We start from the raw sequence: 14,189 nt of genomic DNA, 5'->3' as shown, positions 1-14,189 counted from the left end.
TACGCCATGAAGACCAACTCTTCCCAACTCCTCCCTCCCTTGCAACTGGACTGTTTTCTTCCCAACATGCAGCAGTACCAGTAAGCAAATAGTAGGGATGGACTGGTGGCAGCACCACAGTGGTAGAAAAATACCACCACATAACTGCCTTTTCTCACCATTCCCTTACCAGTCCACTTCCTCTTTATGGCCCCAATTCAGCAAAGCATTTCAGCACATGATTAAACCCATGTTTGTTCAGCAAAGCACTTCAGCGGGAGCTTAAAGTTGAGTAGACACTTATGTGCCCTTGGTAGGCTTAACCATGACCTGCAGCCATCTGCAGGAAACTTAGAGGGAGGAGCACAGGTTGCAGGAGAGAAAGGTTTGGAGGAGGCACCACAAAGCCAATTTGTTATTCCCCTGGCTTGAATACTAGCTGCAGTTGCAGCATGCCTGTAACTAGTTCACTTAATAAAGACCCAAATTAATGTTAGAAATGTGGAGTCATTTCATGTTTTTACTTAGCACATCGTACATGAAACAGGGCCTAAAGTGAAACTTTTGGTAAGTGGTTTGCTGAACAGGGATGGACTGCTGAATCTGAGCCTACACTCTTCCAGTGCCCCTCCATGCCACATTACTGAGGTAAGTGTGGGGCTTTAAGTCATGTCTTTTCTTTGGATAGATGTGTATTTGCTTATACAGCTTTCTGTTACAAAAAGCTTTGATAGGTGCTTCATATATCACAGCTTAAAATTAGTAAACTTTGTATGTTTTGCTTCCATTTTAAAGAAATATTGATCCAAGATTGAGACTCTTCTGAAACTGTAAGCAATTTAAAGTGTGCTAATACTTTTCTATAGCTTTCCAGCAGCAGCATACACAGTGATCAAGGCCTAAGCTAAATATGATAATGTACAGTTAAAAGGTCATAATTCAAGGCTAGTAGGCTTAAAATAATACCTCTATTTGTTTTGCAAGATGAGTGTGCATGCAAGTTCTTGATATACATTCCTGATCCCTGCATAAAGATTCCCCCCCGCCCCTCCCCGTGTCCAACATTCCACATTAAATTAAGTACAGTTTGTGGGATAACATTCACCTTTTCCTCATGTGTCAGGTATTGGCAATTTCTGAAGGCAGGATACCAGACTTTATGGACCAAATGCTATCTTCCTGTTTCCTAAAATTTATATTTATATAACACTTCTTCTTACCACTCTTTTGTGCTTTTCTGTTCTATTACTGTAAGCAGGAGTTGTATTCAAAGTCACAAAAATCTTGCTTCCTGAGCGCTTCAAGAAACATGATTCTGGTACATGTAAGTCAGCAACATTTTCACAAGAATTGGACCGACAGACAACTTCACATGCACGCACGAACACCTAATCACAGCAAAATAACAAATTGGATAGACCTTGGAGCTAGACTGAATGACACCAGCTAAGGATCTAGTCCAATGTTCCAAATTTGTTGTTATAACATTCATATGAAGATTCAGTTTATATTCAACATAAGGAAAACTGAGATCAAAACAACAGGTCTGTCAATTGTCTAGACATTTCTTATGTGCCTATCAAAGGCCTCAATCCAATAATTCTTTACATCCAATTTTCTTTCAGACAGATTTTTCTTCCCACTGATAGTATGCACAAAAAGACTCAATAAATATCAAATTATTTCCATAGACTTTGAATATAAATATTGTTTAAACTGTTTACCTTTCTTGCTTCTCTTATCATCTTCCTAATGGTTTCCTTTATTGTGAAAGGCTGTATTCGTGGTGGATGAAAAAGTAGATCAATATTTGTACCTCCAGATATTCCAGGCATCAGATAGGGCCAGCCCAAGTCAAGGTTCGGAGCTTCCACATCAGATTCAATAGGCCAATAAGTACCCGAGGAAGAGGTATCATCAACAGCATTGTCAGAGGAATAAACTGTGTTTTGAGGAAGTTTCTGAACAGTGTTCAAAATATAATTAATTTCTTCTTCTGCTAGGAACTCTGAACATCTCTCTTTGGAAAGAAATTCTTGGTAGGCTTCTAAACCTCCTTCAATTAAAGCATCAATAGCTACACGATACCATTCCTTGTAATGAGGTTCAATGTAATTGTCTGATCTGCATTCATCGTGTAAAGATGAAAGCATAGATGATGTTTCCATTTTCACCAATATTTAATGACAAACCTTTTAAATTTCCATTCATGCACCAATGAAATGTACCTGAGAGGAAATTGAAAGAAAACAGTTAATGTTTTTTGGAAATTTTAATGATAATACTTTAACCTTCTCTTCCACCATCTAAGGATTTCAGAGTGCTTTGGAAAATTCATCAAGTAAGCTTCACAAACCTAAGTCAAGTGGGTATTAGTCTCCCCTTTTTCAGATGGGGAAACTGAGGCACTTGTGAGTTAAGTGATTTGCTGAGGTTCATATGTAGAGTCTGTGGCAGGACTGGCAATACATCCCAGATTTCCTGATTCCTAGTCTTGTAGTATAAACAGCACATGTTCTGTGTGTGGAGAATGAATATGTAAATTTCCTCCAGTCAATTGTTTCAATACTCTATGCTTGTTGGACCATACTTAAAAGTGTTAAAACCCCAGCCCTGATTCCTGCTTCTTTATGCTACAGTCTCTCATAGTCCTCCCTTGTACACATACCTTTTCTCAGGCTTCTCTGAAACCACAGCCTTTGATGTCCTTATCTTTATCTACCTTTTTATTCACCATGCTGATCTAATCCTCTTGCTGCTTGAAGCAAAGCCAGCCTACCTCACTTTCATGAGTTACTTGAAACAGAGTGTCTCCTCCCACATCTTGAATCAGACTATGACTCAGCAATCTGTTTTCTAGTTCCACCCTGCTCAGCCTCTGGAGCGGCTGCTTTTATCTTACTGTTAATTTAAAACAACAATAATAAAAAATCCGGAGTTTTTTATTGCTCACATAAATGTTCTTTTTTCAATTAAACTGGAAGGGGGTTTGTGGCTGCTGCCACAGAGAAAGGGGGTACGTACAAGGGGAGTAAGTACATAAAGAATAGAGGGCCAACTTCTCCTCTCATTTACAGCCATACAACTCCACTGAACTTATACAATTTCCTTACAATCTTTGGCCTAGGGAGGTAAGCTATAACTTGGAAACCCATGAGAGCAGCATGCAAGTGGTCAGGTAGAACAGAAAGCAGGTACATGGCAGAACCTTCCCAACCCCAATGGTAACAACATAATGTGACTCAGAGAAAGATAAACAAAGGAGAGTAGGGGAAGTTGGGAGAACAGCTATTGCGTGCAGAGTAACTTAGGACACAGACACCTAATGTGTTGCTAGAAAATTAACGTGAAAATCCTTGTTGGAAGCCTATTTAATGATATTTTGCAGTAATGCATTATTTATGTAAATAATAAATGTACATATTATGCTGAACTTATTTATTGAGCACATAAAATATTTTATTTATATGTAGATCTTCCTAATGTTTTTGCAAGAAGTGCAGTGTTCATTTACTTTAGTAATCTACGTTGGAAATAGTTTAAATAATATGAAAATGCAACTGAAAATGGCTTCCAAATACCACTTAAATTAAGCCTAATGAAATACAAATTAAAAGCTCCGTATAGCACACTGTACTAACTTAACTGTAAAATCCAATGTTCAAATATTATTTATTTTCAATTCTGGATAGTAATCCAAGTAATATTTGTGTCTGCAGATTTGTTGGTCTTGCAACTAAATTCCTTCTAAGGGAGGAAAGATCAGCTGGATAAAGGAGGATGAAATAGGAGTGAAAAATTAAACCAAGACTGCTGTTGAGGAGATTGCTAAATCTGAAGCTTAAAAGAAATGGGAAAAGGCCAATCTGAAGCTGGCATCAGCCAGACACACGAAGGATTCAATTTGAATTCTGTCTCTGGGGCACCAGAAGGAGAGATCATCACCCAAAATACTATGCTCTTGAGCCTGGAGGAAAAGGAGTGTTTTTTGCTGCTACTGTAGTGGCGGATTTCAGTGGTTAGCAGTAAGCTAAAGAAGGCTTGGTTCATGTCCGCTGACTGAGAATTATGATGTTTTACAGTGGGAGATATGCAGAGGCTGATTATCCACCGCCTTGCACAGTGGGTACAAAGTAGGTATAAAATAGGAATAGTAACATCTTTACACACACTTTGTACAGATGCAAATGACTACACATGGTGCAAGGCTGTGGAGAATCAGTCCGTGATGCATAAAGGAGCAAAAAAACTAAAAAGACAAAATTAGGCCTCTCATGAAGTTGAGATAGTATCACTTTGAAATCAATGTTTTGTGAACTCAAATAACAGGGCAACACTTTTTCAAAGCTATTTAAGATCAAGAGTGAAAAGTTATTAAGTACAAAATTCATAGATATTCAACTGAATATTAATGGGAAGACAATTCACTAATGCAGGCTACTAAATTGACCAGTTAGTGCACTTTTGTAGGACTTTCCCAGGGGTAATATCACTCTAACCATTGCATTGTTAGTTTGATGGTAAGGGCCTGATCCTGATTCCACTGAAGTCACTCTCTCTAAGGTATTTCTAAAGAGGGTTACTACTGTGGTATCTAAGTGTTGTTGGGAATGGGAATTCCCATTGATTTCAATAGTTGGAACAGGATCATGCAAATATAAAACACTGACATCTTGAGAACAAGTGAAAAAATAACACTACATTTTAAATTATATAGATCTCATGGCAGTGTGCAATCTTCAACTGTGGTGTTACACAACATGGTTAGCCAGGGATTTCTACTTTCTGTATATATTTCCCTTTTATCCTTTGTCATACTTTCTTGCTTTATTCTCTTCAGTATGCATTGCTATTCAATTTATTCTGTGTGCACCTCCACCCCTAATAAATATATAATAAATATTGGGTGTGGGGACTGATGCACGATGAATGAGGCAAAGCTTCATTTGTTCCACTATCCATTCCTTCTAACTAGTCTATGCAAGTCTCTGCAGTGAGGATTAAGGGAAAGAAGGTTTGGTTTTCTTATTTTTAATGGGCTAGAAACTCAGATGTTGTAGATTGGAGTTCAATTTAAGTTAATGGAGCTTTATAGATTTATTCCAGCCAAGCATTTGGCCCAACATTGATATTTTTTCCTTTTCCTTTGTTTTTAAATAAGGACAGGGGGTTCTTTGGTTTTTGCCTGTTGTTTTATTGAAGAAAATGTATTTATTAAATAGGACATACAGATCAAATGCAATTACCTGGGCTAAGACATACGGCAGCAGGCTATAAATACAATATGACTCTCCATCTCAAAAAAAGCTGCAGACTTCTGCATTAATGAATTTTGTCCCACATAAGACTAATTATGTTTCTCAGAAAAAAATGTTGCTTATAAAAGTGTCAAAAGCAGCATCCTTTTAAGAAATTAAATAAATTTCCTGTTTATCATAAGGAAAAAGAAGGCAGTCAAAGCAGGTGAGACACATGGAACATATTGTCTGGAATTAAGGACATCAGTGTCTGGTACGTGGATAAGTTCAGACAAAAGAAGACTCTCAAATTGAAGTGATTCTATCAAGTAGATATAGTACCATCTCTAACTCTCTTGCAATTGTCTTTTCCCTTCCCAGAACGTAAGAGTTATTGCACAGGAAGGGCACCTTGATGGAAGGTTAAGAACTTGTAGAAGGTACGCTATAGAACAGAGATTTAGACAATTGGTCTGTCAGGCAAACTAAACTTTTTATATTTTTTACGGTGTGTCAGCTAGTTAAAATTTCACTATATTAAAAAAGTATATGGTTTGGGTTTTTTTGAGATCTTTTTAATATAAATCAGCACAGAGATTAAATTGAGAAACAAAGTGCGCTGACTTTTGAAAGTCCCTTCCGCCATGTATATTGTTTCTGTACAGTGGGCTTGAGTCTTCAAAGACTCATTCTCAGGATTAATCCTTACATTAGCAAACCTATTACTGATACAGCTAAGGATTTGCAGGATCAAGCCCATAGTCTGAGGTTTCAGTAATTTGCCTAAACCCATCTTCCTATCTTTATATATGTCAAATGCACTTTGATTAATCAGACTTTGTGTACATATTTTTAAAACAGACTGGCTATGAGAAAGTTGTCAGGTACCTTCTGAGATATACCGTCAACTGTCAATTCCAGTGCTTTCCCTATGTTTAGTTGCGTGCACCTGACATTCACTGTATTAGCCATCTTCCACTTATGGACATAGGGACTGGATTCTTAACATTGGTCAAGAAAGAATTTTCCTACCAAGAGCTGAAATGTGCTTCACTGAATGAATAGGAGATTTGCATTTCAGAGCACGTGATCCAGCTGAATCAGTTGGTACAGTATGTAAACTCTGCATGCATCCTGCACAGGCTTGCTCATTTTTGCTCACGCAAACAACATACCCCGCCCTCTCCAATGTTGCTACAAGCAGCACAGCAAGACAAAGCTTGTATTTTGGGAAGGAAGTGGAAATGTGTGTCTTCGTAGAAATGGACTTACAACATGTTAGCCTCCACAAAGATGACAGATGGATGGCAGACACAGAAAAGGCAAAATAAATAATGAGTCCTGCTCCATATTCAGGCCCCTATACATTGCACATTACTCTAGGCAATGACCCACCTGTGGGTATATATCAAAGAGACAATGCACAAACATCTCCCTACATCCCTCACCTCTATCACATACGATGCTTGTGGATTTTATGGCTGTTATTGGAACAATACGCCTTTAAACCAATTATTCCTATTATCAAAGCTATGGACAATACACAAGAGCCTTGCTCAGCCAGTTGCTAACAGAATAGATGTTTTATGACACTGCATTCCCTACCTGGGTAGTGCTTTTCCTACCAAAGGATCCAAAATGCTCTATTACAGTCAGAGGAAAAGTAGAATTTAATAGGGAAAAGTTGAACATCATTTTTTCTGTAGGATAGAAAATTAAACTTGTTGACACAAATATGAAAACTACCAAATGCTGATTGACCTTTAGGAGACTAAACCTGTGGTAGCTATGGCCAGAGCTGGAAAAGTTTCTATAAAACAAATAGAAGAAAGACCCAACCAACAGCGATTGTATAGGTGCTCAATAGGTGCAAAGAAGTGCAGAACAACCCACTATTTACTTCAGGTGGGAAGCAAAGAAGTGGTAAAAGCTGGAGTGAGTTCTACTTGCATCCTTGCCTCCAAGAAATTTCAGGCCCTACAGTAAGCCTGGGGGAAAGGACCCAATGGCACATACCCGGGGCAGAAGAGCAGTTGTGACCATGGAGCCCTTCAGAACATTGCTTTCAGTGGGCTTAGCCAGCTGCAGGTATGTTACCTGCTGAGTGAACTCTCTGGCAGTGGAGGTGATGAGCTGCCCCAAGACATGCCCAAAAACAGTGTGGTGTTTGCGGTGGGGTGCTAAACCGGCAGGCTCCACTCCATGTGACCCAGCCTATTAGTAGCTATTTGGCCAGTTCACTACTTGGGTGGGTGTGGCAAGCGGACAGGCTCAGAGCAGGCCAGAGTGGGCTGTCGCTCCTGCAGCATGCAAGCCCAGGCTTGGAGGAGCACAGAGTGCACCCACAGTGGGGTGTGCGTGCAAGGCAGGTCCCGCCCTCCACAGCCAAGCTTGGATCTCACAAGATCTGGCCGTTTCTGCTGAGACAAAGCCCAGCTCCTGGGCACGTTTATCCCAACAAGTCTGCAGCTCAGAGTGAAGGGGGGGGGGGGGGAGCCTACAGCACCCAGCCTCTGCTATAGCTCTGCTCACAACCCCCTGGCATCTTCTCCCAGCTCTCACTCCCCTGCCCCAAAGTTGTCCCCTTCATACCCCCTAATGGCCCACCACCTCCCATTGCCCTAACCCCGCTGACCACCCAGCAACTCGTCCTTCTGGTCCTTGCTCCCCCCTGCCCAGCCACCGCCTCTCTTCATGGGCACTGCACGCCCGGGGTCGCTCCCAGGGGCTCGCGCCGCAGCCCTACTCCTTTGCTCCCCTGGGCCCGGGCTCCGCTTTCAAACCCGAGCGGCGCTGCTGGGGACTGCCGGGGGAAGGGGCGGGGCGAGCCGGACAAACTAGCCTGGCCGTGGGGAACGGTCCCCGCCGCCCCTCAGCCCGGCAAGAGACTGGCGGCGAGCGGAGCAACCCGGGGGGCAGGGAGCCGAGCCCCGCTGCCCCCAGCCCCTGCAGAGGGCGAGGAAAGATCCCACTTACGGTGCCGATCCCCCCCGCGCGTGGAAATCGCTTCAAACCGCGTCTAAGGAGCTTTTCCCAGCCCGAGCCCGAGCTCCTCAGTTACCCGAGAGTCACGTCGGAGCGCGGCGAAGTGCAGCCGGCCGCAGGTAGTTCCCGGCGCTCTCAGGAGCGCGCTGGGTGGGGAACCAAGTTGGGACATGCCAGGAGAGCCACACCAAACCCTTCGCAGCAGCCACGGCAGCGGGGCGAGGAGCTGTGGGAACGGCCAAACCCCGCCCTGAGCAAAGTACTTGGCTGGGCCCCGGCTACGTTGGGGAAAGGCTGCTCCCGACGTGAGGGGGGCAGCCCCCTGACTTGGTGTCTTGCACGGGGCAGGCTGGGGGCAATAAGGAAGCGGAAAGCTCGCCGCGCCCCAACGTGCCTGCAGGCTTGAGTTAGGAGAACGGGGCACATGCAGCCCTGCTTTAATTAGCAGGCATACAGAGAAATGGGGAAAAGAAAAAGTAAATGTAATAGTGCAGTTCTTGGGTGGCACCTGCACTCAGGAAACTCAAACGGTGCATGAAAAAAAAAATCAAAGCTAGAAGGAGTTGAGTAAACTTTTCATTCATCAGCCGTTTGCTTTAGACTTTCAACCCAGAGCCCTTTTCTGGGATGAAGAGGTTTTCAAGCGGATTCCAAGAAGATGAAAGGAAATGCAGCCTTCTATTGGCAGGCCGATTCCTAGATGGAGAGTTGTATTTAAATTAAACTATTTACTTACTTAATTAAAGTTAATTTTGGTGCTCACTATAATGCTCCTTTGTTGTGTTTTGGGAGGCAATGGTGACTAATGGTTTAGAGAAAGGGAATAGGCATTAGGACATCTGGGATACATCAAACCTGCAAATAACACGGAGTACCTCATCTCAGAAGCCATGTCAACTGGCCTGGAGTCAGGAGGCTGGGGCTGTGGAGTTCAAAATAGCAGTGGAGAGGTTTGGACTGGATCCTGGGCTCTGTGACCTTCTCCCATTGCAGACTTGGAGCCTTAGCCCAGCTGTCTACACTGGCATTTTTAGCCCCACAACCAGAGCTCCAGTTAGCTGACTCCAATAAAAGACTGGTGGCTTGCTGTGGCTGTAGTGTAGGCTGACATAGCCCTTGTCTCTATTCCTAGCTATGCCCCTGACTTTGACAGAGAGCCCCACATCAGAATATCCCATAGCTCTGTAGCTGGAGCACTCTCCTGAATGGTTTAACGAAAGGGAGCTAGTAGTTTAGAGAACATGGTTTACAGCACTCACCTGGGATGTGGGAGGCACCTGTTCAAATCCTTTCTGCCCCTCTAGCAAAGGAGGGGGAATTGAACTTTGATCTCCCACATCCCATATACAAGAAGGGTTGTGTGGTCGGCATCACCAGGTGTTTTGCAGGGAGCTAGGGAGGTACCTAACTAATTCTTGCAAGAAGCATCTAAGCCAGTTGACTCCAGAGGTATGTCTACACTGCAAAGAAACCTGCAGGCCTGAGCCCAGAAGTCTACACAGCAATGATACAGCTCCTGAGTCGGAGTTGGCTGGCATGAGCCACCTTTAAGTGTATAGTTGCTGTGTAGACCATACCCCAAGCAGCTGCTTCTCATTGGGGGATTACTAAGCACCTATCTAAGAGAGGGGCAGGGCTTAAGACAGTCCCCTTTCATTGGCAAATCCCATTATCTAGCTTACGCTGCTGCCTTTGTCAGCTCCCTGCCTAGCATGCTTGCTTTTGCAGTCTAATATGTGTATCTCTTGACATTCATTTTACTGAGAGGCTAGGTACCTGACTCAGCCTTAGGGATCACAGTGGTGTTCTTGTGATTTTCTAGGCACCTAAAAGTTGTATGTCGCAATGCTGAGCATTGCAACACACAAGTCCCTTAGTGAAGCACAAAGGGTGGGAGTCACAATATCGAAGATGTGTATATAACACTTACATAGCTGGGTGACAAAGTTAATTATTGTCTGTAAAGTATTTTGAGATCCTTGTTTGAAAGGCTTTCAAAAAAACGAGACTTTATTCTCCGCATGTGCGAGAGAGAAACATCCATGATTGTTAGTTACATGCAAGTTTATGAAAACCAACTTTTGTTTTTTTAATTTAATGTAATTACAATAAAAAGAAAAAGTAATTATCTTGTTAAGCCTTTGCCCTCATTATATTTTGTAGTATAGCTTGTCCGCCAGCTTGTATGTCACTTTGACAAGAATATTTTATCTGCAATATTTCATCTTGCCTACCTTGAAGTGCAAGTTTTCCCTCCAAGCTTGTAACACCCAGTATTAAATGCAAGGCATATCATGACGAGCTGTGAGGTTGCCACATTTTCTAAGCTAAGCAAGGTTCAGCTGACAATTTCTAGAGACAAGAGGAGGTAAAAGTGGTAAAGATATTAACCTAATTTTTATCCAAATAAACATCAAAGATAAGGTCCCAAAGAAGTGGATAACAGCCAGTAAGTTTTGCTGAATATGCAGTGTTGTTATAGTGTGTTGGTCCCAGGATATTGGAGAGACCAGGTGGGTGAAGTAATATATTTTATGGGACCAAATTGTGTTTGTAAGAGACAAGATTTTGATCTTACAAAGTTCTTTTTCAGATCTTGCACTATTACTAATAGCCATAGGACCACTTGAACCCAAGTTGTGCTCTCAGTTACACCTGAGTGAATGTTTCATCCATTCTTGATAAAAATTGAAGTTATTTAATATTTAGCCTTTATACAGTAGTTTTGATCTTATGATAATTTGTGGTCAGGAAGATAGAATGCTTTTCTATGGACCATCTTTCAATAGCAATATAGAGCCAAGCAAATTTTTAAAACACCATCTATATTTTCCATGTTTATATAGGAAGGGGGGAAAGGGCGAAAAAAAGAGTACTAACACTTTTCTACACCAACTAAATTGCTTGGACTTCCCTTTCTTTATACATGTAAATATTACTAAGGCTTCACTTAAGAGATGTTAGTCATTGAGTACAGGCATAGCATAACAAGAAGCAGTTCTGGATGTCCATTCACTTTATCAAGAAAAGTTATCTGTGTAAGAAAAAATAAAGGTCAGGTGCTTTATGCCACAGGCCTATTACTAAAGCATCAATTGGGGTAAGTTTGGAAGGATTTGAGTTTTTAAATCAGTAAATATTGATTTTACTTTACACATACAATTACTTCCATTGATGATAATCCAAATTTACAGATAAGCAAAGAAAGAAAATACTGCTTGAGGCCTTAGAGTTTGATTTAATATATTTTATATACTTTGACAGGTGATATTGACAAATTGTGTTTTAATGGTTATAAACCTTTAGCTTTTGAATCTCAATGTCTACTGTCAGCAATTTTTATTGTCTGCCTCTCCCATAATTTCCTACAACTGAAAATTTAACTCAATACAAATAAAAAGTTTAAAAATATACAATCTATGACACTGCTCTACAGCCAAAATGCTTCTGAAATAAATGTAGTCAAACTTTACTAATTCTGGGTCACTGAGAATGAAAATGATGCTTAAAATTGTTGATTGGCTCTAGTTTTCAAGGTATGCTATTGGGTCAGTATATACGACCCTTGACTTGGGAATGGCGGAGGATAAGTGAGTTATAAAGGGAAGGGATCTCAATTTAAACCACAAATGACTAAAATACATCTTTGACTGGATCTATGAATAAATCTATGACTGGGTTTGGACAGTACTTGCTTTTTAGGCAAAACAATGAATGATGCAATCTGAAGCTGGTATTGCATCATGTTATTCCTAGAAGTCATGGATGATGCAATCATAACGAAGCTTACATCACTCTGCTGAACAAATTGCCCTATATCAGCTCTAGAAATCATACAGTGTCGTGCTCTCTTATTTGTCAGTGTTTGATTTTGCAAAGGGACACATTTCTGTTCAGCCAAAGTGAGCAGAGATGCCTCGTACTTGTGTGAACAGTGCAGATAACTTCTGCTATGTTTGTGGTGAAGTGACTTTTGCATCACAAAAGCGCAGTATAACCACTATGGTTAAGAAAGCCTATCACCTTTATTTTGGCTGCAAAATTGGAAAACAGGACAAGAGGAGGGCCCCACACATATGCTGCAACACTTGTGCAACAAATCTTCGCCAGTGGTTGAACAGGAAAAGGAAATCTATGCCTTTTGCAGTGCCAATGATTTGGAGAGAGCCAACAGATCATACCAGCAATTGTTACTTCTGCATGGTGCCTCCAGTTGGGAAAGGTGTGTCAAAGAAGAAAAAGTGGACTGTGCATTATCCAAACATTCCATCAGCTATACGTCCAGTACCCCACGGAGAAGGACTGCCAGTTCCTGATGCACCAGAATCATTCTCACTTGAGTCAGACGAGGAAGAGGATGAAACTTCTGGTCCTGAACCATCAATGTCACAGGACCCACATTTTCTCCCATCCTCCTCCCCTGAACCACACCTCATAACACAAGGTGAACTGAATGACCTTGTCAGGGATTTGGAACTATCCAAGAGTAAGGCAGAGCTGTTGGGCTCCAGACTACAGCAGTGGAATCTCCTGGCAGGTGATGTTAGGGTTTCCATGTTCCGTGACCGTCAAAAGGATCTTGTCCCATTCTTCTTCATGGAAGGTGATCTTGTAGCCTGCAACAACATGGATGGTGTGATGGCAGCCCTCAACATCGTTCACGATTCAGATGAGTGGAGACTGTTCATCGATTCAGCGAAGACGAGTCTTAAAGCTGTTTTACTGCATAATGGCAATGTTTTGCCATCAATTCCAGTTGGTCATGCTATCTACACAATATACATAGACATAAAATGTAAAAACTTAAATATCTTAGAAACAGTAGCCAGTTGTTTTAATTGTCATATTTGAATTCAGCACATCAAAATACATAATAAATAGCACATTTTATCTCTGAAGCAGACGACTTCTCAAAAATTGTAGACCAGTGTAATTGTCAAAATTATAAGAAAAAATAAAAATGAAAATTCTTCCACACATAGTTAAGAGTACCTTTTTCTTACATATTTGTACAATTCCTAGCACAATGGGACCCTGATCCAATACTGGGGTTCTTAGGTGCTACCACAATACATAAAATAATAATGAAACTAAATCAGCTTCCATCTCCACTGCCACATGTATGATAATGAAGAGTTCAATCAGATTAGTAAAAGGGAACTTTGAAGATCAAGAAAGATGAGGTATTTATACAGCTCATGACACTGATGATCTGAACTTTTAGATTTCAAACAGATGAAGGGGAAAAAAATACAATTGCCAAGCATATCAAATGTACAATATCCAGAAGTCGAAGAATTTGTCAAGCGTAAAGAGGCTTTAGCCAGCTATCTTTAAAGAGAAAAAGATACATTGTTACAGATATTAATCTAAAAGGGGCCATATGATTTATGTAAAGCTTTAAATAGTATTGATGCAGGATGTGCACCTTTTATGAAGAGGCAGGAAGAAAGATTGATGTGAAAAAATAAAAATCAGTATATTTAACAAATGTCCTGTTTTCAATACATGCTATTACAAAACAATCGCTATAGACTACCTTCTCAGGGGTACCTTACTGAACATCAGTCAGATTAAAAAGGTCTTTAGCCAGGGATAACGTTGAAGGATTTCATACAGAATTGGTAGTAGACACCCGAAATGGAAACATTTTGGAGCAAATGTACAAACAATGACATCAGTTGCAATTTGCCAGTGGTCCTAGTGGACCTGTTCTATTCATTCCTTCTGGGGCACCCGGCATTGGCCACTGTCGGAAGACAGGATACTGGGCTAGATGGATCTTTGGTCTACCAGTATGGCTGTTCTTATGTTCTAAAGAACTTTATAGGTAGGCAAAAATAGCAAATGGGGGAGGAAGGGAAGTAAACTACTTCCAGATCTGCACATGGTTCATTTTCAAAGTTACAGCAGTGTCTCTGCTAGGGGAGTTTTGGAGTATATAGGAACCAACTCTTGGCATGGAATTCATCCTGATGCAGATGCACA

General features: G+C 41.2%; 1 protein-coding gene and 1 long non-coding RNA gene across 4 annotated transcripts in view; one reads left to right on the top strand and one right to left on the bottom strand.

The window, feature by feature from the left end:
- The window catches only part of FAM83B (family with sequence similarity 83 member B), a 74,766-nt gene extending 66,249 nt beyond the window's left edge, over nt 1–8,517 (bottom strand). The window contains exons 1-3 of one of the 3 annotated variants that reach the window (XM_065587838.1): nt 6,822–6,911; nt 2,336–2,496; nt 1,704–2,207 (exon numbers count right to left, since the gene is read on the bottom strand). In XM_065587838.1, the coding sequence (XP_065443910.1) occupies nt 1,704–2,147 (444 nt within the window). In that variant the 5' untranslated portion in view covers nt 2,148–2,207; nt 2,336–2,496; nt 6,822–6,911. Of the gene's footprint in view, nt 1–1,703; nt 2,208–2,335; nt 2,497–6,821; nt 6,912–8,192 lie in introns of those variants that run through there. The other 2 variants (XM_042848825.2, XM_024101605.3) reach the window with 2 other exon arrangements.
- The window catches only part of LOC112058963 (uncharacterized), a 30,937-nt gene continuing 24,929 nt past the window's right edge, over nt 8,182–14,189 (top strand). The window contains exon 1 of the long non-coding RNA XR_006174128.2: nt 8,182–8,320. This is a non-coding gene — a long non-coding RNA (uncharacterized LOC112058963). The remainder of the gene's footprint in view (nt 8,321–14,189) is intronic.

Source organism: Chrysemys picta, chromosome 3 (genome assembly GCF_011386835.1).
Source record: "Chrysemys picta bellii isolate R12L10 chromosome 3, ASM1138683v2, whole genome shotgun sequence".
NCBI classification, from domain to species: Eukaryota; Metazoa; Chordata; order Testudines; family Emydidae; genus Chrysemys; species Chrysemys picta.
Note: the sequence above shows the minus strand (reverse complement) of the source record. Positions and strands in the feature narration are given on the sequence as shown.